Source organism: Nelusetta ayraudi, unplaced genomic scaffold, assembly GCF_046127955.1.
Source record: "Nelusetta ayraudi isolate G7.1 ecotype Tasmania unplaced genomic scaffold, CSIRO-AGI_Nayr_v1 ptg000048l, whole genome shotgun sequence".
NCBI classification, from domain to species: domain Eukaryota; kingdom Metazoa; phylum Chordata; class Actinopteri; order Tetraodontiformes; family Monacanthidae; genus Nelusetta; species Nelusetta ayraudi.
The window spans coordinates 17,591,060-17,618,505 of record NW_027466098.1 but is presented as its reverse complement, the minus strand read 5'-3'; the positions used below and the strand labels follow the sequence as shown (position 1 = coordinate 17,618,505).

At 44.0% G+C, this 27,446-nt stretch overlaps 2 protein-coding genes across 3 annotated transcripts in view; one reads left to right on the top strand and one right to left on the bottom strand.

Moving 5' to 3' along the window:
• Nucleotides 1-459: 459 nt before the first annotated feature.
• Nucleotides 460-9,364, bottom strand: LOC142895614 (short transient receptor potential channel 4-like). Of its 2 annotated transcripts, none has more exons than XM_076036810.1 (11): nt 9,226-9,364; nt 8,367-8,779; nt 6,953-7,471; nt 3,836-4,172; nt 3,428-3,567; nt 2,632-2,942; nt 2,343-2,538; nt 2,029-2,223; nt 1,857-1,898; nt 1,684-1,773; nt 460-1,606 (listed from the first exon to the last, which is right to left on the bottom strand). In XM_076036810.1, exons 2-11 carry the CDS (start codon nt 8,742-8,744, stop codon nt 1,097-1,099), a joined length of 2,718 nt encoding a protein of 905 aa, XP_075892925.1. In that variant the 5' UTR covers nt 8,745-8,779; nt 9,226-9,364; the 3' UTR covers nt 460-1,096. The 2 variants fall into 2 exon arrangements, with proteins under 2 accessions (XP_075892925.1, XP_075892926.1); XM_076036811.1 differs by having other exon boundaries at nt 460-1,480.
• A 10,179-nt stretch (nt 9,365-19,543) lies between these two features.
• LOC142895613 (FRAS1-related extracellular matrix protein 2-like) overlaps nt 19,544-27,446 on the top strand; it is a 51,053-nt gene continuing 43,150 nt past the window's right edge. Inside the window, exons 1-2 of the mRNA XM_076036809.1 lie at nt 19,544-24,718; nt 25,854-25,943. Coding sequence (XP_075892924.1) covers nt 19,708-24,718; nt 25,854-25,943 — 5,101 coding nt within the window. The 5' untranslated portion in view covers nt 19,544-19,707. The remainder of the gene's footprint in view (nt 24,719-25,853; nt 25,944-27,446) is intronic.

Here is a 27,446-nt window from a genome sequence, read left to right as displayed (position 1 = left end):
TTCTGATTAAAAACCTGGTGCTCAAACAGTTAAGTATAGGTCTGTTTCTGAAAGACTCTATGTAAATTGTACATTATTTAAAAACAACAATAACCATCCCAAAAACCAGAATCCAAAACCAGAATGTGCCAAAGTGTCCTGGGACAGATGTGCTCACTGGTTTGGAGTTGAGAGGGGCTGCCTGAATGGAACTGAGGCCAGACTGGTCTTTCCTGAGCAAATCGTCACACAACGGGGTGGTGAGTAATCCTCATCCTGACAGTTTATAGAACACAACAGAAAAGCCACAGTGGGAGAGGAGGTCTATGTAAACTTTGCATCTCGTGCAGTATACTCAAGGGAACCCTGGATGTACAGTCACACAAAAGAAAAATAATCACGCGCCCGAGGCTTCGCTTTAGTGAAGGAGATGGCGCAAGAGGTTTTAGAGTCAAAAAAGGTTTTAAAAAAAACACTGCATGTGGAATCAAAATGATCCTTTTATTCAATCACACACACATAGTAATTTTATGATATTAGAAGTTACTCAAATGTTCCCCAACAGGCCAAATAATAAACCAGCTCTGCATGGCTGCATGTGGTTGTGGAAAAAATCTGGAAGGGAAATTCTGGAAAAGGAAAAAAAAGGAAATTGGTGCTCGATTCCATTCCATTTCAGAATCAAGGCTAAAACCATCCATCAGACCACAAATATGACCACGGTGATGTCATAGACTGGATTAGCGCAAGGTTATATATACAAAATGTACTTATATGTTTCAGACAAGCCACTGTTGTTATTACATAGGTAATATTGAATAGATGTTTTCTAATAAAAAGGACAGTCTGAGAAATGTCGTGTTTGAATACCAACATTATTGACTGAGTCCATTTATATTTCCTTTTTTTTTTTTTTTTTTTTAAGCTTCAATTAGCGCTCACAATCGACAAACAAAGTAGCCAACTGCTCTTTTAAATAATATGGACGAAGAGTATGGACATGGATTGTGGGATAACATCATTAGAACGCCAGTGTATGGCTGCTTTAATTTACCTGAAGGTGCCATTAATCTTCAAAGTGCAGAAAGCTGTTGATTAATTAGCCAGGAATTAAAACTCAACACCTCTCATTTGTCAACGCGGATGAATTTTTACATTTCTTGGGCCCGTTCTTCACCTCTTTGCCGCGGCTTTTGGCGAAACCCTCCATCTCCTGAACGTCCTTCTCCACTTTGTGCAGGACTTCCACGATCACCTTTTTCAACTGAAGCTGCTCCTTGCGGAGGTCACCAGGCGACGGCGTGTCCCCCTCCGAGCCGTCACGCTTCCGAGAGGCGAGAGGTCTGCTTTGTTTCTGCTGAGGGGCAGCCTCTGACACAACGCCGGGCTGCTCACCGTGAGACTGGAGAGCCGGGTCGCTGGTCGGTCTCTCGCTGACGGCAGGACCTCCAGCGTGACCGTCGAGCTCAGTCGGCTTCTCCTGAGGTTTATCGGGGGGGCACTGTGGAGAGTATTTGAAAGAGTTTCCCGGGTAAGCCAAGGTGGAGCTCGCAACTCTTCCTCTGGGTTTACACTTCATCATTCCTAGGACTTCGTAGCGAAAGCTGGAGATGTCCTGCTTGAGCTCCTATCGATTAAGAAAAAGCAAAAATGTTGCGGCAATACAGAGTTGGACTCGGGGTGGGGGGGGGAGATAGAAGATACCTTGAAGTTTTCTTCAGTCAAGCCTTCCTCAGTCTTGGCGTCTCTGATCCTTGCTGCCACATAACGCTTCACAATGTTCTTCAAAACCTCCTAAAGATGAATTACAATAAGTTACATATTATGTATGAAAGTATATATAAAAATAAAACAATAGAATGAAGACAGATTGCGACCTGATATTCATGATTTAACTTCACGTTCTCAGCTGCACGTCTCTGCAATTTCAAAGCACAACATTAACACGTCTTCTGTTTGACCATCATGACGTGAATTGATTGATTTTTTGCCTGAGACTAGTCAGGCAGGTGTTAAAAATAAAAGAAAATGAAACAAAATGAGTCTTACCCCTAAATTTTCAAAAGTCTCGAGCCTCTTTGTAACCCATCTCTTCAACAAATGCCTTTTCAGCCATCCAAACAGGTAATAGACAGATTTCGGACTTGGTATGATGTTAAACGGAGAAGGCAAAGTTCCCCCTTCTTCAAAATAACTCATCCATAGTTTTGTTCTTGCAAACTTCCACTCTATATCCGCATGATCCTGAAAAGGAAAAACAAACAATAGCTAATCAGAAGCTAAATGTGGCCAAAAAGAGTGCATGATACATTAGTGCAATAAAAAAAATGAAAAAAAATATTAGGGAAAGCGCCATTTCTCACCGCAATGTGCTGGTAAGAGTTGTTCATCATTGCAATTAACATGTTCAACAGCACGACAAGAGAGATGATATTGTATGCACCAAACATGGTGGATCCTACAAACTCGGTGAATTCATGATCTGGCTCCACATTGGTCACGTAGAGGGAAATAAGGCCAAATATAGACCAAAATAATGACTGCAACGTCTCGAACAGCCTGGAAAGCAAACAGCCATACATCACAGTGAGCGATGCAAGGAGCGCCACCAATTAATTAGGAACAGCGTAAATCTTGCAGATGTTAACGCACGTTGAGAAGGCGTTGTTTTGCTGATTGCAGCGGATGCCCTTGCATGTCGTGTTGTTTGTTTCGTAGTAAAAGTAGAGCTGGTTGAGGCCGTTGGCGAAGGCCAGCAGCACCAGGCAGTAGATGAAGAGGAACTTGAGGATGTCCAGGAGCATTCGGCCCAGGGAGATCTGCAAGGGGCCCAGGTGGGAGTTGGCAGTGAAGAGGCAGACGAGGCGCAGGGAGCTGAAGATGTTGGCGATGGCAAACAAAGCTTCCGCCACCAGGGTGGGGTGCCACATCTTCCAGGTACTTCGGGGTTTTTGCCCACTGTACTGTAAACAAAAGTATGGAAGAGGATTAGGGCCACAAGAAGAGGAAAAAATTAAGATATTTATGTTTGTATGTATGATTATGTTTCCAGAATTTCCAGAAAGTTTCGAGAATAAAGTTGAAATTTAGAGATTTAAGGTGAAAATTCAAGAATAAAGTTGACATAAAAAAAATTTTGTGAATAAAATCTAAATTTTGCAATTAATGTCAATGTAACGTTAAGTAAGTCAAAATGTCGAGAATAAGCACTTTACTTTTAACTGTGGGTAACCGGGTTAATTCACCATCCATCCATCTACTTGTCAATTTCCACTCTATTTGCGTCAACTTTTTCATGAAATTTCTACTTTATCCACAAAATTTTGTCTTTTTTTGTTGATGTTTTTCACGATTTTTTTTTTTTTTACTTTATTCATGATTTGAATTGTTGTTGTTTTTTTTGTTTTTAAAAAAAATACAAATTAAAAGTTTCCAATGTGTGCTTTACCTTAACATATGCAACGACCTTAAGGGAAATGGTCGCAATGTACAGGGAGTTCATAATGAAATCCATCAGGTTCCACCAGTCGTCCAGGTAGTCCTCTATCCCGCTGTCCCACATTTGTTTGATCTCGGTCCATATAAAGCCTTGAGAAGACGAGCAGACAGAGATACTTTGTCCCGTGACATCATGGCGAAAACAGCTGCCCAGAAAGTAAATGAAGTGGATCATCCAAACACACGCACACACAGGTTGGTTTTTTTCCTTCTATGTTTGCAAGCTCAGTATACACAGCTACACTAGTGCACAACAACGTGAATTTGTGGGTTTGCGTACGTGTCTCTCTCTGTCTGTGTGTGTGTGTGTGTGTGTGTGTGTGTGTGTGTGTGCGTGTGTGTGTGCATGTGCCATTACCGAGGACCCAGGGCAGGATCATCCATTCCACAATGGTGGGCGGCGGCCCCTGGAAGTTGGGCTGCGGCGAGGCGATGTGCTGCGAGGCCAGGAAGAGCAGCAGCAGGAAGGTCAGGTAGGAGGCGGTGTGGCAGATGAACTTGATGAAGGGCTTGCGGATGAACAGGCCGTAGCGGCTCTTCGGGGAGACCAGGTAGACGATGGACAGCAGCGGGAAGAGGAGGCCGATGAAGATGCACGTGATGAGCTTGACGGCCCAGTGGCGCCGCCTCCAGCCCGGGAACTCGTCGTACCAGCGAGACGCCAGCAGCTGCTGACAGTTGGGCTGGGCAACAAACTGCGAGGGAGACAGATGGATGGGCGGTGGACGGACAGACAGACTCGTTAACTGTTTAGCTGAGGTCAAATCAATTAAAGGTTATCATCCAAAATGTCTGACAGACAGTGGTCCCACTTTTCATTGTCAGGCTGTATCATCCATGTCAGCATATAAATAATGCCAACTACTATTTTAAATAGTCATGAATTGGAAAAAAAATTCCCAACAAATAAGAAAAAGGCAGACAAGCTACTTGAAAGCATACAGCACCACAATAAGAGTACATTGCATTGAATTGAAATTAATTAAATTAAACTTGATTGAATTAAATTGAATTCTTTATTGTCATACAGGAGTAAAAACGAAATTTAAAAGTGCCTTCCTTCATGACTACATGACAATAGTCCTATAATAGTCCTATAAAAAGGAGAATATATAATCATGATCCTATAAAAAGGAGATTTTTTTTTTACCCCCAGTCATTTTATGCATTCTCACATCTTGTTTCACTCAATGGTTTTGTGGTATAGTAGAAAAGTACTTTTCTACTATACCACAATCCTCTAAAGAGGATTGAAGTCCTAAAATGTATTACAATATTGTGTCTACACGTTTTAGTGGAACCCACGTATATCAAATTGCAAATGTATGACTTCCTAAATTGAATCTTTCGAGCTGTAAAGCTGAAATTCGACATTGGTTAAGATAACCTCATCACTCAAAACATGGTGTCAATGTGCATTTCCTCTGACCCGTTTGATTTGACGTTGGCATCTGCTGGACATCTGCAAAATGATGATGAAAGTAAATCTAAACTTAATAAAGTTACAACCAAATGGATCCCCCATTATGGCTCCATGCTATTGCATCAGTTTTGCGAGCGGTGAGGTCATCTGTCAGTGCTGAACCCGTCAAGTTTAATGTTTCCCCATGTGTGATTGCCCCCAGCCACATCAAGGCTGCAGGCAAAAGGTGCCATCTGGCGAGAGCAGAGTTTGTCCGAGGACATTTTTGGGAAGGTGAAATTCGACCCGTCAAGCTGTGACACGGCTACTCAAAAAAAAAATATATATATATAACTGTCTGCTGCAAACCAATCAAGGAAAAACATCATTTACAGGGAAATGAAGATAATCTGAAGCATCCATCCATCTCTTTGTCATGAAAAATTGATAAAGTTCATTTAGATGAGCGTGTAGACAACTGTACAGTGATTCTGATCGTGAAACATTTGACTCTGCTTCACGTTTGTCACATTGGAGTGCAGAGGAGAACACAGGACGGTGCCTTAACCATGAGCAGTAAATTAAAACTGCTAATGTGCACATCCAGTAATAGAAGGTGGTGTCAAGTCCATTAAAACTGTATAACCATAGCACATTTTCTCTGGGGGAACCGTAAAGTGGCCCACCACCGCAGAGAGGAGTTCAGCTTAAGTGATACACAGTATCTTAGGGACAACACAGGTCAGATCAACCATATGCAAGCCACTTCTGTGTAGTTCCCAAAGTGGATTCATATAACTAGTGCATCATTTTTTATTTTTTTTTAGTATTTCTAAGATTTTAAAGGGTCAGATTCGTCTTGTATGGAGCTACAAGCATATACAGTATCTCATGTATTCTGATCATGCAACGGACAGTGACACAAAAAGTACAGGCTACATTTTCACACCAGTTGTCCCTTGGTCCTGTCGTCACCATTACAGTGGACTTTCCTCCTTTTGCTATAAATACGAATCTATGATGGGAAAAAAAAACTCTTCCCACGCAGGTTTTGAACCTTTGCTGCAAACACTTGCCATGGTGGCCGATTGTGTATCACGTGGAATCACTAGAACTGTGACAATGATCAAGAGCAAACAGACAAGATGACACACACGCGTGTGCACACAGACACACACTCACACACTCACTCACAACACACAGAGGAAGAAGACATCTAAATGTTGGAGATGAACACAGCAGCGATTACCAGTTCTGCAAACAGCGTTTAGCTGCCGGTCACAAAACAAGAACCGGATGTGTCAAATAATTTCTCCCATGAGTGAAAAAGACAGGAAAAAATACCTTAAAAGTCCGGAACTGTTAAGAAGTGAAAGGCTCTAATGTCACATTTCCTGCCAGATGAGATAAAATAGTTTTAGACAGGAAGCCGGTGTTAAAGAGCAACTTAAACAATTAATATCTTTAAGTATATTTAATATGACTGGATGCATAGTTAATGTCCCCTTTTCAGGTTTCATCTTATCTACTTGCATAACAACATTTCTAGGGAACACTTGAAGTGCTGCTCATTCCCAAACTGCTGTATAAACAGCACAGCTTTTGGCACGCCATTTCAAAACACATGGCAAAAAAAAAAGAAAGAAAGAAAAATCGACTTCCCATCCGGAAAATAGAAGATGTTAAAAGACCATAAACGGCCCCTTTGCTAATGAAAATATTATGAGTTTGTATTTCAAGGAAATAGCCATCACTTATTCCATCATTATCCCTAATTACCCAGTTTCATGGGACCATCTGAGAGGGCTGCTGTAATGCATCGCTAAAAGCCAGTTGGACAATTACATGTTGCACTAATCTCCCAGAGGACGTCTCCACCCATCTTAAGCAGCTCATCTCGGCACCACTCTCCCAATCTGGTCCAAGTTGACCGAAAAAGGAAATTTGATTTTGTTTGTATGTTAAAAAGCAAAGTATCCGACCACATATTAGTGCTTGTCTTCACTGGTGTGCACGTCTTTCTTCCTAAGTCACAGTGATGGTCCAGCTAGAGGAGACCCCAGCAGATCTTACCTCCTTCTGGCTGTATTTGATAGCCAGCTTCAGCCGCGCCAGGTCGTTGGTGTTCTCATCCAGCAGCGGGTTGATGTCGTCACGATAGTTGAGGATTATTTCCAGCTCTTTTGAACTTCTGGTCTGGTCCAAGAGGTCCTTGGCAAATTGCTTGCACATTTGGGACAGCTCCTCGTACTCCGACTTGAACTCGTTCTCCACCGTGCTGAGCTCCTTCAGCTCCCAGCTGAGCTGGAAGGCCGTGAGGAAGGGGTCCTCGCTGGAGAGGGCGATGAGCGAGGCGCTGGACAGGGCCTTGTAGATGTTGAGGCGGGAGCGCGAGTGCCGCAGGCTGTCCACGTCCGAGTTGGACATGCACTCCACGCAGTTGCAGCGCACGGCGTGCGGCTGCGGTACGGAGACGCCTCGCTGCAGGAGCAGTTTGATGATCTCGTAGTTGTTGGTGTGTGCGGCCAGGACGATGGGGGTGATGTCCGGGGTGAAGTCGGAGAACTGTTTGTGCAGCAGAACAAGTGGCACCTGGTTCAGAGAGTCAAAGGAGGGTCGAAAGAAACGAACAAAACAGTTTTAGTGAGGCGGCTGAAGACAGTCTTTGAGTCCCTACACAGCAGGTGCAAAACTCATTGTTTGGACGTGTCTAATTTCATCCATCGATGGATTTCTGCCCATCAAGGCGAACAGCAAGCACACAGCTAATGGCCTGCGGTTCCGCTGGCCGCAAAAAAAAACCTTCCCGGATTGAAGCAAACCATCGGGTTTTTTTCTATTATGTTGAGCGCACACAGCGTTGCAGGAAGACAAGCAAACAAACAAATGTTTAAAGATGCCATGAATTCAAGCCGTGCCTGACCTCCCGACTACAAAAGACTTTAGAGAAACTGATGTGAAAAGGCTCACAGCAGCTATTTTGGAACATTTTGGGTTCTTTGAAAAGATTTCAGCCATCACCGGAATTAAGGACAACTTGGTTTACCAAAACGGGTGGATTTACCATTGGGAAATTCTTATGAAAAGACAATATTGAATTTAAAAAAAAAAGCAATACACACGCGTGATTTCTGATTAAACAGTGTGCTCGGTATTGTTATCAAAAAAGGCAGACCAACTGTATGGCACTCTCAACGTTGAAAGGAAACAAAATCAACATCAACACATCCGAGCAACAACTTTTGGATGCTGTCAGTGAAGCGTCATCACACCTCCATCAAAAGTTGTCAATTTTTTTTTTTTTCTCTCTCTTCTCAGCAAAGTCATTTCACTTCGCCGAGACTCGAGAAAACTCATTGGACACAGTGAGTCACAGCCGCCCAAGGGCACTTCATTTGCATTGCAGAGAGGAAAACAGAACAGATTTAGAGATTGACAGATTATTGGGATGAGAGAAACACCTCTGGCGTCTGCGCAGCCGGGTTACCTGCTTCTCGCCGCGCGGCTTCTTGTGGTTGAGCAGCAGCTCCACGGCGCCGACCACCTCCTTCCGGATGGCGTGCAGCAGCGCGTCGCCCAGGTACACGTTGAAGCTGAGCAGCAGGTCGATGATGTCCAGGTTCTCGTTCTCAATGGCGATGAGCAGGGCCGTGCGCCCCAGGGGGTCCACGCAGTTGATGTTGATCCTGAAATAGATCTCAGCCTCCTCCAGGGCCTGCTTGACGCTGGAGTAGTCGCCCTTCTCCACCGCCCCCAGGTAGGCCTTCTCCAGGGCAGAGAGCTCGGACTCGGCCCGCACGATCCGCAGGGGGATGCGGTCCCGGTACGAGGAGTTGTCGGCTTTCCTGTAGTACAGCTGTGACATTGCTGCTAGCGTATCAAAGCCTCAGCTTCAAGTGACTGGGGAGAAGAGACAGGAGGCAGTTGGTGAACACCGGCTGAGTCTCGTAAGGTGTTTGGGACAAAGGACAAAAAAAAAAGGGGGGGGGGAAGAATAATTTAATTAAAAAAGACTCCAGATTAATTAAAAGTGCAGCCTAAATAGTTTTTCTTAATGTATCGCAACAAGTACCGCCATTAGCTCTATGACTAAAGTGGACTTTTATGATTACGCTAAAAATACTGTTACCACTTAGCTTTTGAGTCCCTACCTGTAAAAGGTGAGAAGGTGAAAAAAAAAAAAAGTTGATGAATTAAAAATTGTTCAACTTTTAAATCCAATTAAAAAAAAAAAAAACTAACAGGTCCCATGACACGAATATAAAAAAAAAAAAAACGAATGAAGATCACTGACGGAGTTTGTTTCCCCCCCCCTCTCTTCGAGATGCTGCTAGAGACACACTCACCGTGAATCATTAGATGGAAAAGCCACAGGCAGCGGCTCGCAGACAGGGAAACTTGCGCGCTTCCCGAACGTCCTCTTCCCGTCATCCGAGTCTCCTGTGATGAGTCTTTGACTTGATGGCATGTCATCCAATCCCCTGCCCGCCCTCCCCGCTCTCTCGGCTGCACTCGTAAAGACACCGGACTCGCCCGTATCTCGGAAAAATGTAAACAAAACAAAACAAACACCACCAAAAAACACGCGTCTCACGAGGCGAACACAAGTAGTGCCAAGGTGACGCGTAAGCCTCGACGTCTCTGCATAATTTTTTTTTTTTTTTTTTTCCCCCCACAGTTATTGCGCCCGAGTAAGTGAAAAGATTATAATAAGCGATTGAGATCTTTGTTTTTGTTTTTTGTTTTTCCTTTCAGGCAGAATTGCAATATTATGGGCTGGTCTATCAACGGTTGCTCTCGCCACACATTCTATTCCGTTGCTTCGCACAGTCAGGGCGTTTGATTAATAGTTATTCGAGAAGGAAATGATCAATGTGACAAGTTTAACACGTGTACGATATGATGTAACGTGATTTCATAAAAAAGCCTCTGATGCGACGCTGTGTCGATGGCTGGGAGCACAACCGGAAATGACCCGAGCTCATGCAGTTGTGGCACCAAAAAAGATCTTCGATTCAAGACATTCGGGCTCCATAACTTCGAAATGTTTCATTTGTGTGTTCAGAATATTTAAGTTTGTGGCTTGTGTGTGCAGTTTTTCTAATGCAACCAAACTGCAGAAATTCTAATTCACTTCACTCTTCTGTTCAAGAAAAATTCACCATCTTCTATTGCTCTATAACTTAAAAGGAATTTTGATATGTTCACATTTTTGCTTTTCTTTCCTGTCCTGCATGTGAAGTCAAACTATGTGTCTGCCCAGGTCACATCAGTGCTGAGTTTGCGCCTCAGTTCACACCGGAGGCACATTTTAAGAACAAGTCGACAACGAAATAACAAAATGAAATCAGATGTGAAAAGAAATGCAATGCAATGCAATCAATCAGATCAGACATTATAACAAAGGCTCAAAGTGCGTGGATCAAAAAAAAAACCAGTAGAACGCCTGCATATCCAATTAAACCAAGTGTGTCTCAACCTGAACTAGAGCCTTTGTCCGTGAGTCCGTTCAGTTGGTTCTCCATTACCTCTGTCAAGGTTCCCATCAGACAGAAAGCTACTATCCCACTCTGCCATGTGGAGCACTAATCTTCCGCGGACTGTGCCAAGTCCCATAGAACAATGTCAGGGACAGCTGCGAATGTGAAGGCATTACTTGCAGTCAGAGAGGTCAGCAGCAGGCAAACACACTGAGAGGAAGGAAGTCTGGCAGAGACGACAGGGAGACATGCAGGGGGAACGGCACAGGTGTTAATGAGGGTGGGGACAGGTAATCACAGGGGCGGGGAAACTTGGCAGGATGCAGTGAGCTGAGGCTGAACGAGACAAAACAGGAAGTAGAAAATAAGTAATGGAAAAGAAAGAGACAACAGTTGCAGTGACGGCATGGAAACATATATGTTTAAAAAAATAAATAAAAATAAAAATAAAAGGTCCTGTAGCATCTCATGTTGAATGATTTGTAACTTAGTTTTGAAAACTGAATATGCTGATGTCTTCTCGAAAGCCTTACCCCTTATCCTCAAGCAATATATTAAAAAATAATAATAATTAAAAATGGATGTAAAAATTTTGCATGGAATTACATTTTCCATGCAAAATGAATAAACTTGATTTGTGACACTCACGTCTGCAGTTTGACGACGCAGTTGTTTTACGTTTAGAACACTGAATTTGTATCCTCAAATTCTGTACTTGTTACAGAGATTTTTTTCCCCCCGGCTTAGCACCCAACCAGTAATTACTAGTTGCAAAAGCAGCCATGTGAGATGTTAAACATCAGTCTCTAACTGGATACTGTGAGCCTACACTGTTGCTAAGAAACCTTTTACGTACACTTGCTTCCTCCGGATGCTGAGAGAGGAAACAAAACACATGGGGGGGGGGGGGGCACCTTAATGTCATAGTTTCATGTTTTCATTCAGGATACAACTAAATGAACGGATTCTTTTCAGGCGGTAAGAAATTTAAATTGAAGCATTTGAAAAATGCAGCGAGCACAAAAATGGAATGAGAATTTTCTTAAGAACAGTTCTCTTCTTTCCACAATTTCATTCCGACTATTCTGTTCCCAAACTTTCCACAAAGCCGTTTTCACACAAAAAAGGTACACAGAAAACAAGATTTTTAGCCTTGTGTTTACAGCTCCACCTCAAATAAAAAAAAAACTTTTTTAGTTTCTTGCTGAAATGGTTCCACTTGTTTGGAAGAGGTTATAAGACAAGACAGAGCTGGTCTTGTGTCTTAGAACGAACACCTGGCACAATAATCAGTCACTAAGTATCTGTGATGTCAGAAATAGCTTTGTTGTGGTGCACACAAATCAATTGTTACTTACTTACTTACTTACTTACTTCTGCCGCATTATCCGGGGTCGGGTCGCAGGGGCAGCAGCCTCAGCAGAGATGCCCAGACCTCCCTGGCCCCAGTCAACTCCTCCAGCTCATCCTGTGGGACCCCAAGGCGTTCCCAGGCCAGCCGGGAGACATAGTCCCTCCAGCGTGTCCTGGGTCTTCCCCGAGGCCTCCTCCCGGTGGGACATGCCCGGAACAAATCAATTGTTATGCAGTAATATTTTTTTAATTTGCTGGATTCAAAGGCTTGAGGCAAAGATTTACATGTTTAATTTTCTTCATTTTCTCTTCCACTTTAAACGCACCCTTGTGCCAGGCTGAACAAATCTGAGAGTCTCCGAGATTTTGGCAGTTTTGTTTCTGTGCGCTTGAGAGGACAGTTTGTGTCTTCAGATTCTCGCCCTCTGAATCCACAGAATCTGTCACTTACAGGACTTGTGGTCATTATTAGCATCACTGAGGCTATTATCCCATCACACTCATGGCAGGGCATCTGCAAGGCAATCTGGTTTGTGCACTTACTAACACAATTATACCACTACCATCCCATCATCGCAGCCCAGCGACGGAATATTTTCCGAGCAGATGCAACACTTGATAGGACTTTGCTCTTTCAACACACTGCATGGTATTTATGAGAACGGAGACTTCTGTAACTTGCCGATTGTAACAATTGTTTGAAATAAATGGCTAAACTCATTTGTTTTGCCGAGATATTACCAATTTTGTATGCTAATGAAAAGCCCTTTTAAGATTCTGTCCATGGAAGAAGGGCAATGAGCAGAGATCTTTGCTCAAACTAATATCATGTGTTAGATTAAACTAAAGTCAACTTTATGACAACATTTAGAAATGAACTGATTTTCCTTCTTTCCTTTACCAATTTTAATATCCATAAATGACTCAAGACCAGGACACTTGTCAGGGCAGATTAATGGGGAAAATGAGATTCCAATAGAGGTTTTTTTTGTTGTTGTTGTTTTCAAGCCACATTGAAGCAACATTTCAGCTTTGATGACATGACAGCCAGCCTGAACGATGCTGTCACTTTAAACTCCTCCTTAGAGAATGTTATCGACCCCACGTAGTTGTTAAAATCCAGGTCATCGTAAATGTATCCAAACCGTTAAAATGATGGATTATTCAGTGGGTAATCAATCTATTTTGCCACCAGGGGGCAGAATAGAGATGTCCTGAAGAAGCTCATCTCGCGCACTGCTTTGTCAGGCAAACAGAGCAGTAAATGAGAAAGAAAGAAGAAAAAAAACCTTTGGGTGTTTGTCAATATTTGAATTCCTGCTTTGTGGCGGCAGATCCCTGCGAATCTTGGAACTATCCGGCTGTTTCCTCTGTTGATGAAAACCATCTGCGGTGGAGGGTTTCTGTTGAGTGAAAAATAGAAAGCAAAAACTGTTTGAGAAGAGCATAAACTTCCAACAATGGTTTACGTTCCGTTGAGGTTTCCAAATGCGGGCCAACTGTTTTGGTAATGATGTTCCTGGCTGTTAAAGACGCTCCACACTGATCAGGGGAGTTGCTGATTGCTGTTTTTTCGCCAGTACGTAATGACTCTCTGGCTCTTTTGCTTGCACGGGGTGTTTATGCGTGTGTTCTGGCATAATTACACATCGACATAAACTCAACATTTCTAAATCCTCGACGGAAAACTGTCTTGACGTGTCAGAGGATCCACATGGTATTTCTGAGCATGTCATATATATATATATATATATATATATATATATATATATATGTATATATATATATATATATATATATATATATATATATACAAATATATATATGTGTATATATATATATATATATATATATATATATATATATATATATATATATATATTTTTTTTTTTTTTTTAAACGTTTGTGTCAGTAACACAAATAATTTGTGTTACAAAGAAAATCAGACAACGTAATTATTCTGTCAGTGGAGATTAAATGTAAATGTAAATGCTTAAATGAAAATTCAAGCATTTACATTTCAGCCCCCAACTTCTTGAAATATAGTTAAAAAAAAAAAAAAGGGGGAAAAAAAAGAAAAAAGAATTATGTAAGAATTTCCTTCTGTAATGTATGTATTGCATAGTTGCTATAAAGCCATCGGTCTTCGCTTTGCACGTGGCTGTGTAGCAGGTTTGGCACCGGAGCCTGGCACTTTCCACTCAATTAGATGCAGGATGCATTGGCCAGGTTCGACCCTGCTTCTAAAAATGAACCCTGATGCAATAGTTGAGCTGGCAGCAGAAATTCGCAGTCATTAAATACGATCTTGAACTAATTAAGTCTGATACTCTTTCGATGGTGAGGCAGCTCAGCAGTACAGCAAAGTGTAGCTGGACTGAAATGTTGAATTAAATTGAGCATGTGAGTGTTTCCTAACTATGCAATTATTATTATTAAGGTGTATTAGAATCATTTGTTTAATGGAAGCTGTTCTCTGGTGAACAATTGCAAAAAAAAAAAAAAAAAAAAAAAATCGGTGTTGTGTAAGCTGTGCCGTGCAATAGTTTTCATGCAAATGTCTGAACAGCTAACTTTCGACCAAACACCCACTGACAAAAAAAAAGACTTCTTGGGTTGTACAAACTGATGCTGTGTGGTCATGTGAAGGACGGTGTTGCAGGGATCATAGGAGGACCCCGCAGGTGATGATGTGTGGAGGTTGTAGGTCTTGTTTATGCCTGTCTGCGGCTGTGTTTACCAAACTCAATAAGATCAGCAACAACCCGTCATGTCGCTGAAACCACCGAGTGTTTGTCGGTTTCTTCTGGTGCTTATTAGGGCTGTCAGCGAGGGGAGGCCGGTGTGTGTGTGTCTGTGTGTTTTGGTTGTATGGAGTGATTTGGGGGAGGGCAGTTCGGGGGTTAAAAATCACTTTGAGTCTCGTGGCTAAAAAAAAAAAGAAAAAAAAATTCTTAACCATCAGAAAGCATAAGAAGCGGCTTGTTCCAACAGTGAACTCTGACAGATGACAGCTGACTTTGGCGACTCGGAGCTAATGGAAAGATTAAGACAATTAAAGCCTGGTGGGGTGGAGTGGGGAGGGGAAGGGGTTGGGGGAGTTGTGGGGGTGAGGGGCCTTGGAAATATGTGAAACATTTCTTTAGAATAATGGAACAACAGAGCCGACACTTGGCTGCAAAGAGTAAATCTATGATAAATTCTGCAATATACAATGGTGCAAAATAGTTTGGGCAGCTTGTTTACAACTGCATGAATACACTTGGTTTTGTTGATGACTTGGTTTTTAAAGAGAGCTGCAAGAGATTAACACAAACAAACATAAACGATTGCAGTAAGTTAGTTTCATTGAAAACATTTGAAAATATGGGTGTTTTGATGGTCCTATATCACATCATTTGAGGTTTGCTGAATTTCTTTTCCGTGAGAAAAGTAATTTCCTCTCGGTACAGAGGGTCATAAACAGTCCGCGCTGCTGTTTTCTAATCATCCCGCTGCAAATCTCGCAATCAAGCTTCTTTCTTTCCACCCCCCCCCCCCCCCCCCTAGTTTTTGTGATGTGACAGTGCACCGATGTCGCACGGCTACTTGCCCTAAGGTTCCCATTTCTCTCTCTAAGTGCACAGTACAAATGGGCGAGCGACCGCTGGGTGGGCATGCATGTTAAGTACGTCGCCGCTTTAAAACTCATCAGGAAAAGGAAGGCCTGCCGGGAAACGGGCAAAAAATCCAATTAAATAATGTAACCCTTGGCTTGCAGGTGACCACTTCTCCATAGGAGGGCCAGGATTTTCAGGTTTGGAAAAAAAAAAAAAAAAAAAATCACGCATAGGCCTGAAGCCAAAAGCAGTTTTCAGTCACGGGTGAATGGCTAAATGTCCCCTGGTCTTTAATTGTGCGCTAAACTGCCGCGGCGACGGTCAGGTTTGTTGTGCACAGCGTAAAGGCAGTTTTGACAGAACCCTGGCGACCCTACAATTGCTTTTGGCCTGTTTGAGGGCTGTTGACCCAAGGTTGTGCTTCATTAAAATCTACATGGTGTCCTTAAGAGTTTGACCACTCACATAATTGCTCACACAGGTTCACAGTTTCTACCTGGACCGCTGGGCTTTTCACCGTTTGTTGTCTTGCAAGCTCCCTGCTCTCATTTATGTCAGTTCGCCCTTTAAGTTGTTTTGTTTACAGATGAAATCAAATGTGTGCGTAATGACCAGATGAATTGCCACCACTATTGGTGCACGAAAGGAGATTTGCTGCATTCAGGTTAGAATCACAGCACGTCCTCCTTGTAAGATCTTTGCCTTCTTACTTTTCTCTGTACTGATCGTGGGTTTCTTTGCCACAAACTTTTGCTTTGCCACAATTGGTTAAACGCATGCTCTAAATACACCTAACTTCCCTAGTGTTGGAAGCAGTGTGATCGCCCTGGCCATACATTATATTCCCAACATGTGGGTCTGCACACACCTGGGGAATTAAGGAGCACAAGTACAACATATGATTAAACTTCGCAGGTCCGGCCTTTTTTCTCTTTCCAATTTCCCTGGAGTATAATAAAGTCCAAATGATGGATTTTGCTGTTATTTTGTGAGTTTTGTTCCTTCTGGTATGTGTGATTTTTGCTCTTGTAGGAACCTCGGGGGAGCTGCTGCCACAATTTTCAATTTAACCATCAAAAGAATCGTCTCTGACAGGGACGTAATGAACTAAAATAGTCCTAATGAGATCACGGAGGCCAGGGCTGCATTGTCCGGGGAATGACCGCTGACGGAAATAATCCTGGTAAGTTCAAGCAATTGTTAGAGTGGGGTCATTTAGCAGCGCTGAGACAAACAGCAGCTGGATGCCGAGGAGTGACAGCACAGGACGACTAACACTGTAATCATAAATTCAAAGGAACTATTTGTGGAATTGTGATGTGCCGGTATGTGCAGTGCATACAGTGCAAAATCACTGAAGGAAAGTATCCAAAATGTTGTGATATATCAGATAGACGGGTTGTTATGTCAAACTATGAGTACACGGAGTGCTGCTGGGTGTGGGAAACAAAGTGTGTACTCGTGGTGCTCTTCGGCGTGGGGATCAAAAAGTTAGAAACAATTGAAAATGATGAAAAATGAAAATGATTTATTAGACCATGGCTTTATAGTTAAAAATGTTTCAGCCATGTAGGCCTGCTTCAAGGCAGATAACAGAGGACGGGTTATGTTTGGCCAGTTGTCAAATTTTGAGTAAGAGAAAAGTAGAAACTGAAGAATCGCCCAGCACCAATGAAAATTCTGTTGTTAATTAAAATGAATCATCATCAATCATAAGGTTTTATTACAAGCAGTGAGTTATCCAAAAAAAAATACCACACATTTAGCATTGACAGTGAAAACAAAATAAACTGAGCATACGAAGGTTATCTTGTAGAAAAAAATACACTGTTATTTTGTCTTCATTTTTTAAAAGGTAAAACAGTTTGTGAATAAAGGAATTACTATTATCAAACCATCTTCTTTTCGTCCGAGAAGAACAAAAGAAAAGCGGTTTAATCACTACACTCAGTCCGAAACTGCAATGTTGCATATGAACTCCATTTGCGCTCTGCTAACCCTATGCCACTGCAACATACGGTGCAAACATTATTAAATAATCCCACCTTTAAAGAGAGAACGGCCATGTATGATGAATCCGATCTAAATGTGATTTGACAGGACATCATTAAACTGCTCTCTGGCCTCAAAAATACGCCCGAAGGTCTGGGTATGATCCAATTCCCCCTCAACCACGGCTGCTGTCAGAAAGTACGATTCATCTTCACTTTCATTTTCTCTTGTAACGTGGAGCTGTCAGGGGCTGGGGGCTTTGCCTTCACTTTGCCCGACCATATTTATAATTGGACCCTGTCAACAGTATCCAGTGCATCTCAGCTGCACAGTTTGTTATGGCGGGCTCCTGCGCGCTGGTTTCAACACATGCCAGCTGCGAGACAGTTTGTATGATATTAATGTGCGACCATGGGCAGGTGCAGACACACGGAATGCCCGTGTGACTTTGTGAGTGGAATAAAAATGACTAGATGCGGACCTGGGGTGTGTGTGTGTGTGTGTGTGTGTGTGTGTGTGGGGGGGGGGATCGGGGGACTGGGCACAAATGGAGTCAAATTCTTCCTGACAAAGTAGGCGTCTAGGGATACTGCATACTCGGCGAGCAGGAGCTATACATGTACTACAATAAACAAGTAGTGCCTGGCAAACCAAACACATGGAACAGCTGCGTTTTTCAGCCACTGCAATAAATACCAATCTTATGTAAATAATGTTAATGTACTGTGTAGGAGCCCTATGATGAGATTACAGATTGGCACAGCTCCGTCAGCTCCTGTCAACGGCCTTTGCTATCGCAAATATCTTAATCTTTGCTTAAACACAATACCTGTATCTGAACAGAGCGCTGAAATCAAACCTCATCTTATTATGACTGACTCATTTTGACCTGCCCGACTGCGTTAGACAATGTCTATGTGGGTGTCCTAATCGTCGCAGGATCTCCAGGTGAGCAGCGGCAGCAGAGAACAGGGCTTTTCATCATGACCGGGCTTGCCAGGAAGTCGGCGGGGGAATGCTCTGCTGGGGGAAGTGTCAGACACACGGAGGACAAGTGTGATGACGGAGTGGAGGAACACGGGTGCAAACATCACTCGACGGCCCCGGGAAACACAACTTTTAAGAACGCCAAAAGGCTGTTTGTGGAAATGTTTGCCGAGTGGCTGCTTCGCTGTAACCACTTGGGATGGCTACATTGTACCGCTGTGCACACACTTCTTTCTCTGCAAAAGTTTGGACAAGCACAAAGCTGCAGGAGCAGGGTATGTGGTCCATCACATGCCCTCCCTCAACACAGCTACACTGTAGTCTCGGGCATGTGTGCGTGCAAAAATTCTTTGGCAAAGCTCCAAGGCCCAATGTGTTGACTTTTCAATGCATGTACTTTCGATCAAATTGCTTGTTAGCGCAAATAGCTTATCGGCCAATCACGTGGCAGCAACTCAATGCATTTAGGCATGTAGACAAGGTCAAGAAGATTTGCTGGAGCTCAAACTGAGTGTCGGAATGGGATAGAAAAGGGATTTCGGTGACTTTGAACGTGGCACGGTTGTTTGGTGTTAAGAGGCCGTTATCAGGGATCAGCATAATCTCACACACTGGACGTTTAAGCATTAAACATTTCTCCAAAAGCCTGCCTGCTGAGCTCTTTGTCAATGTGCTTATTGTTTCTCAGTTTGGGCTGATGTGCATGTTGTTGACTGTTAATTAATTGCTTTTTGCTCCTCAAACAGTGGAGGAAATGTCTCTGCATGAGAGCTGTGCACGAGATGCGCAGCAGCGTCGACCACTAGAGGGAGACAAAGCTTTTCCCCACTAAACACTGACTACAGATCCGTACTCTTTTATTGAGGATTTCTGTTAATTGCAGCAGTAGTTCGTGAGGAAGCTTTGATTATAAGACAAATGTAAATATCACACACACATATAATATCCAAAGACTTTTTTTTTTCTCTCAATATCTGCAAAACCAGGTCAGTCGAGCATTTCCCCCCTTGTCCATCCCAAAATGCTGCACATCTTTCACTCAAACGTTTCCTTCCCCTCTGCTTTCTTCTAACCTTTTTCATTCCGACGGCGTCCAAGCCCACGAGGCACCTTTTCCCTCCGCCCGGAATGGCACGAGCCGCGACCATTTAAAACCCGGCACACGCATTCCAGCGGAGACGCCGAACCAATCGGGTGAGGGGTGGGCGTGACTGTCCTTACTCCGGCAAAGCAGGAGTATGAAGTTTCTGGGTATCAGTGGCGCTGGGAGAGAGAGAATGGTGCACCTCAGTGGCCGCGGACGCGCGATTCCATCCGAGTCCGCTTTCATGTTGCCGCAACTTTAACCGACGCCACTTGGATCTCTATTGCGCAAAAGTTCAACCGCGTCTCCTCTCAACGGAATTCACCGCTCCAAATGGCTTGGATCGCTCCGCCGCATCTGCACGCGTCCGGCGCCGCTGTCCTCCTGCTCGCCGTGATTCTGACAGGTGATGCGGCCGCGCAGGTTTTCGACACCTACGGATTATCGTACGCCCTGAGGTCCGAGCTGTCCGAGGACACCATACTGGTCGCCAATAATGGGATACGAGTGCCTTTCGGGAGATCAGCCTTCATTGATCCCATCAACGATTTGGTGATTCAAGTTCAGCCCGGTGACAGATGCAGCATAACAGTTTTGGACAACGACCCGCTGTCACAGAGGCCCGGGCATCTCTCTCCGAAAAAGTTTCCGTGCGAATTTGGCCCCAACGACGTGAAGTATTCGCACTTTGGCTCCAGAAGTCCCTCCAGAGACAGGGTCAGGTTGCAACTCAGGTATGACACGCAGACGGACACGATTATTATACCTTTTATGATGGAAGTGGAAGTGATTTTTACACAGCTCGAGGTGCTCACCAAAAATATGCCCCTCACCGTTGACAAACTGCTGGGGACGAGCAATCCCATAGACAGAAGGATTTTAGAATTCACTTATGACAGAAGTGCACATCAGTGCAAAATTGCTTCTCTCTCCAGCAGCAGCGCGCTGCCCAGGTATGGCAAACTTGTAGATGAGGACAGGCTGGGAACAATGGTGGACTGTGACGAGTTCATTAAAATGAACATCCGTTATCAGCACACCTTTGCTTTGAAGTCGCCGAGCAGAGATTACATTCCGATGCTGGTGGAGCTGCATGATAAGGAGGGCAATTTGCTCAAGCAGGAATTTTTCCAAATTTTGGTGCGGATCAAAGAGGGGGAGGAGAACACGGCGCCCAAACCCAGCTTTGTCGCAATGATGATGATGGAAGTCGACCAGTTTGTAATGACGGCAATCACCACGGACATGCTGGCCGCCGAGGACGTGGAATCAAATCCTGATGAATTAATTTTCAACATCACGTCCACGCTGTCCTTTGAGGAGGGCTATATAGTGAGCACAGACGATAGGAATTTACCTATCACCTCGTTCTACCAAGGAGACCTCAAAGACTTGAAAATCGCCTACAAGCCCCCTGCTGTGGACTCAAACACTGAGCGGATTTTCCAGATTGAGTTTGAGGTTGTGGACACAGAGGGGGCCGTGTCAGACCCTTTTGCTTTCATGATCGTTGTCAAGCCGATGAACACGCTGGCCCCGGTGGTGACGAGAAATACCGGCCAGTTACTGTACGAGGGTCAGTCCAGGCCACTGTCCAGTTCGCAGAATCTGGAAATTAGCGACGAGGACAATTTAGACAAAGTGAAAATCACAGTGATTGACGGGCTGAGGCACGGAGACCTGGCCGTGCTCGGTTCAAAGAGGAAGTTTTTCACCCCAGCAGACCTCGACGCTGGAGCCGTCATTTACCAACATGATGGCAGCGACACATACAGCGACAATATTATTTTCAGAATGACAGATGGCACAAATGAAGTGGAGTTTTTGTTTCCCATCACTGTAGTGCCAACTGATGACGAGCCACCAATAATCAATGCCAACACCGGATTGGTTTTATTTAAAAATCAAATGATGCCGATCTCCTCGCTTATGCTCAGTGCAGCTGACATAGACTCCGAGGACTCCTCAATCAAATTCACAATATTACCTCCGCTTTCCACAATCGGGCAGGTGTTGCTGCGGCAATCGGAGGCCCCAGAGGATCCGTCAACCTGGAAGTTTAATACGGAGGATGAATTATATGAGAAAGCGGTGACTGAATGGCTGCAGCAGGATATAATGGATGGTAAACTGTTTTACAAGCACATTGGCCCCCACAGCACCAGCACAGTCATGGATCAGTTTTTTTTTGCGGTTCAAGACGACAATGACCCACCAAACCAATCAGGTGAGAGCTCATTCATTGTCAAAATTCTCCCCATTGACGACCTCCCGCCTGAACTGTACCCTGGCACGACTCTGCAGATGACCGTGCAAGAGTATCAGCTCACTCACTTTAGAAAAAAGTTCCTTCGTTACACCGACCTGGACACGGAGGATCGAGACCTCAAATACACACTCATCCAGCCACCGACTGACACAGATGAGAACAACCCTGTTGAACTGGGAGTTCTGGTGTTAACTGAACAACCAAACTCTAAAATCACAACTTTTACCCAAGCACAAATTAACCATCACAAGATTGCATACAATCCACCCGATCTTGAACTTGGAATAACTCCTCGTGTTTTGCAGTTCAAATACACTGTGGAAGACATCTCGGGAAACAGTGCAGGAGGAGTTTTCACCATATTTTTGAAGCCCGTGGACAATCAGCCCCCTGAAATAATCAACTCTGGATTTACAGTGCTCGAACGCAGCACACACACTATCACAAGTGGTGAGCTGGACACCTTGGACACAGACACAGACCGCAGTGAGATATCTTTTACTATTACTCAGCCTCCGCTCCGCGGCCAGATCCAATTTGTAGGTACTGGAATGTGGAAAGGAGACACTTTTAATTTAGAGGATATCGGCAATGGCAGGATTTCATACGTCCATAATGGGCATGAGTCCACGGCTGATACCATCCAATTAGATGTCAGTGATGGAGTCCATGTTGTACCAATTACTATAAAAATTAGTGTAAAGCCAGTTGATGATGAAACTCCTACAATTAGTCTCCCAGCTGGTACAATTGGCTCATACATTGACGTTCTGGAAAACGGAGCCACGGAAATCACCAGTAATGTCATTCAGGGGCAAGATGAAGACACAGATGATCTCCGTTTGACCTTTATAGTAGAGGACCGGCCCTCCTTTGGGGAAATTCTAGTGAAAGGTGTTCCTTTTGGCACGTTCACTCAGGCTGACATCATTAATGGCCATGTGGTGTACGCTCACACGAGTGGGGAGATTGGCTTGACCACAAAGGAGGATTTTTTTAATCTCACTCTGACGGACATGTCTGATGAATGGACTGTTGGGGGAAATAAGATCACAGGTGTGCGAGTGCATGTTACTATCCTCCCCCTGGACAGCCAGGCGCCAGAGGTCTTTGTCGGGCCACAGTTCACTGTTGTAGAGGGAGAGAAGAATGTAATTCAGATTCTTCACATAAGTGCCAGTGATGTTGACACGCCCATCGATGACCTCCTTTGTACAATCATCGTACAGCCGACCTCCGGCTATGTGGAAAACATCTCCCCTGCCCCAGGGTCGGAGAAATCCAGGTCTGGAACTGCTATTAGTGCTTTCACCATCAAGGACATCAGACAGAGTCATATTTATTATGTTCAAAGCATCCACAAAGGAGTGGAGCCTGTGGAGGACAGGTTTACTTTCAGATGCTCTGATGGCATCAATTTCTCTGAGAGGCACTTTTTCCCCATCTCCATAATCCCCTCTAATGATGAAAAGCCTGAGATTTACATGAGAGAGTTTGTAGTTATGGAGGGCATGAACATAGTCATCGACACCCCTATTCTGAATGGTGCTGATGCAGATCTCCCCTCTGATCAGCTCACATTCATTATCACCAGGCCTCCCAAGCACGGATTTATCCTCAATCAGCTCACCACGGGCACTGTCCCCGTCTCTAACTTCACCTTGGATCAGATCAGAGAGGCCTCCAGCATTGTTTATGAGCACGATGACTCAGAGACCACAGAGGACAGCTTTGATATTACTCTCACCGACGGAAAGTTCAGCGTTGAGAAAACAGTGATTGTTATGATTATCTCTGTGGATGACGAGACTCCGAGGATGGAAATCAATGACGGTCTTGAAATTGAGATAGGGGACGTGAAAGTCATAGACGGCAACGTTTTGAAGGCCACAGATCTGGACTCTGAAGACAGCACCCTGACATATATCATTCGCTATGGGCCCGGTCAAGGTTATTTACAGACGACAACACCAACTGGGACCTTGCAAAATATCACAGTGGGAATGAATTTCACCCAAAATGAAGTAAACCAGGGATTAATTGTTTACATTCACAATGGCCAAGAGGGCATCCGTGACCTCATCAAGTTTGATGTGACGGATGGCATCAATCCGTTGATTGACAGATACTTTTACGTCACGGTGGGTGGCATTGATATGGTTTTCCCGGATGTTGTCAACAAAGGTGTGTCTCTCAAAGAGGGGGGCAGGGTTACCCTGACGACAGACCTGCTCAGCACCAGTGACCACAACAGCCCAGACGAGCACTTGGTTTTCACAATCACCAGAGCCCCGATGAGAGGACACCTGGAGTGCACAGACACGCCTGGAATGCCCATCTCCTCTTTCACGCAGCTTCAGCTGGCTGGCAACAAGATTTACTACATCCACACGGCTGACGACGAAGTGAAAATGGACAGCTTTGAGTTTGAAGTGACCGACGGCTACAACCCCGTGTTCCGCACCTTCCGCATGTCCATCAGCGACGTGGACAACAAAAAGCCTGTGGTGACAATAAACGGCCTGGTGGTGACTGAGGGGGAGACCAAACTCATCACGCCCTTTGAGCTGACGGTGGAGGACAGAGACACCGCCGACCGCCTCTTGAAGTTCACAGTCACTCAAATCCCAGTTCACGGCGTCCTCCTTTTCAACAACACTCACCCTGTCACCTCATTCACCAAGCAGGACCTGAATGAGAACATGATCAGCTACAAGCATGACGGCACAGAGAGCGCAGAGGACAGCTTCTCCTTCACTGTCACCGATGGCACTCACACAGACTTCTACGTCTTCCCAAACACAGTGTTTGAGACTCGGAAGCCCCAAATGATGAGAATAAATGTTCTTCCTGTGGACAATGGGGTCCCGCAGATTGTGGTGAACAAGGGAGCCCCAACGTTGCGGGCTCTTGAGACAGGCCACTTGGGGTTTGTGATCACCAGCAAGACTCTAAAGGCGGAGGACAAAGACAGCACTCCAGATTCTGTTACCTTTAGGATTACTGTCACCCCAGAACATGGCTACCTAATCAACTACAGCAAAGGAAACGCAACTATCAGCACTTTCAGCCAAGGTAGGTGGAGTGAATTTTACTGAAAAAAAATAAAAATAAAAATATGTGTGTATATATATATATATATATAATTCCTTCAAATATACAGGAATTCTTCATGCGATTCACAAATCCCAAGCTTTCATTTATTTCAAAGCTTTTCTAAAGCTCAGTTTCCATTTACTTACTAATTGTGCTTCCCCTCAAGGTCTGAAACATACTAAGTTCATATGAAAAGATTTTTTGCTTTCACTCAAGAGACTGCCTGTTTACAGAGCTGGGGTTTGTCTGTGCCTTAGGCTGAGCAAACCTCAGAAGGAGTCCATTCTCTTCAAATATTGGCTATGTTTTTTGTTGTGTTTTTTGCACAACCCTAAGTTTACATTTTTTTTGTCCACTCACAGTACATTACAGCCATGAAATATAATGTGAGATTCACGTACATCAATATCTGGGCATACAGTGAATATTCATACTTTCTTTGTTTTTATTTACTGATTGACTATCAAAGACTTTTGCCTAGAGGCCAGTTAATATTTAAAGGGCGCTTACAAGATTAAACAGACAGTAAGTAAAGCTCTTGGAAGGCTGGAAATCCTACTGCAGAGCAATTTTTATGCTTTGGCTGTTTTGAAGGGAAGTGTTTGGCATCAGGCATTGAGGATAGTGAGGACCATAAACCTTTAAATCCTCCAGATCCAAGGCGAAATAGAACTTTTAGTGCCAAGCTCACAGGATAGCAAACAGACTTTTTAGATGGAGCCAAGGCAATCAAACCGTGCTGCCTGTTTTTGTCCCTTAATTGATATTAAAGAAACTGTGGTGTTGGTTTTTCTGCCCTAAAATTAAAGTTTTGAAATAATTGTTGAGGAATGTTGGTCTGTGAATATAGTTATGTTTTCAAAGACTACAGAGTGCTACACAGGCAACCCAAGTTCATACTAGGGCACGTGAACTTTTTAATTACAAGTCAGTGAATCTTAAAAATGACTTTGAAATGATCATTTAATAGTTTTAATACCCCCCCGGCCCCTCACCCACACACACACACACACACACACGTTCCCTATACACGTCACAAGACATTGGTTTTAGGCAGGCTGAGTTTCAAATGCTGGATATTATATTTACAAATACAAATCTGTTTTCATTTCAGCTGACATTAACGACATGAGTATATGCTATGTTCTGAAGAATCAAGCCGATGCCACAAGTGACAGCTTCTCTTTCTCCATTGAGGACAGTGGTAAGTCACTTCGGATTAGCAGATTGTTACTCTTGAAATAAATGTTTCATTATTATTATTGTTATTATTACTATTGACTCCTAAATATGGAAATAGTGCAGTCATATCTGCCTGACACTATGATGGTTTAAATAGTCTGGCAGAGGCTGCATGAATGTGTTTGTAATTAAAGAGGCGACAAAGCAAATGCAGCATGCGCAGACAGGAGAGGAGATATATTTAATAGTATCACAAGCTTCCCTTTATAAAAACTAGAAAGTAACAAATGTGCAATCTTTTAATATCCCTGTGGTTTCCTGAGTGTACTAAAATAAACACGACTCAGTCAGAGCAGGCTTCCCTACTTAATTTTTTTTAGACACCACAATGGTATAACTCTCTGACATTGAGAGCCACCGAAGCTTAACCTCTGCACGCCATTGTTTTCTTTTCCATGCAAGGGGCCTCCTGATTGATTTCCGAAGCAAGTAATTAGTACACCAATTAACGGAGACCTCCCTTCCACCGTAGATACGCACTAAGGCTAAGTTCGCGGTTCGAGGCAATCACGCCGGTGTTGCCGATTAGCAGCGGCAGTGTGCCTGACAGTGTGTCCTCTTTTTGCTGCCCTTCAGCTGCGATGAGTGAACACAAAGGGGCTCTCTAATAGGGGCCCGCTTTTCCCACAAGCGCCTCCGTGGGCCCCTGTACACATTCTCTCAACGCTTGCTGCGGGATAATCTGCGGCTTTTGTGTGCAACACACGGGTTAACGGCGGTGTCACCAGGTAGACGGAAATGCGGTGGGGGGGGGCATCTCCTTATCAGCTGAAAGTGCTTTACCTGAGGTGTTGGCAGGAAAACATCCAGTGCTGTTTAGCTAGCGAGTGCAGCCCAGCGGGTTCATTTATTAGCGTCTCAACTGGGTTATTTGTCACAGATCTCGCCGGGCTGGTCTTTTGTCACTGTCTTTCACCTCCTACCTGGCCTGATGATGTACTCGCCTCCAACTCAGGGCCAGTGAAAGTATATCTTCCAAAATTGGCAATTAGGTTTTACACCAATCCTCAGGGCTTTTTGCTGTAATTTACCCAAACCCCTAAAAGAGAATTGTGGATAACTTGTTCCGTCATTAGTGATGCCCGCAAACAAAACAAAGCATAAAAAAAACGCAGGAAGTTAATATATACGTATCTCTGAAAGTGTTCAACTGTGACATGGGATTCGTTGCTTAATGCTGCACCTTAATGGCTTGAAGAATCGATGAAAAGTCCCTGTTGCGTGACCCTTCCGTAAGGGCTGGAGGCACACACACTGCAGCTCATGAAGCAGCCGGTGAACATTTTTTAATAAGATTTAAGCTGTGCTGGTGGCTGCACTAAATCCCGAGACGGTGCCTCCGGCTCTTTGAACAAGTCATGTTGGGGAGGAGCTGACTGGTGTACGCTGGCGCACAGCAGCGCTCGGCCACGCCGGATCCGTGAAAAACATTCTCTTTCCTGACGTCAAGTTCACGGGGGAATTT

Coding starts and splice junctions, on each gene's coding strand:
- LOC142895614 (XM_076036810.1), bottom strand. CDS start 8,744: ATGTCACAGCTGTACTACAGGAAAGCCGACAACTCCTCGTACCGGGAC. Junction 7,472..8,366: donor AGCCGCGCGGCGAGAAGCAG/GTAACCCGGCTG, acceptor TCTCTGAACCAG/GTGCCACTTGTTCTGCTGCA. Junction 1,774..1,856: donor AGTTAAATCATGAATATCAG/GTCGCAATCTGT, acceptor ATTCATCTTTAG/GAGGTTTTGAAGAACATTGT.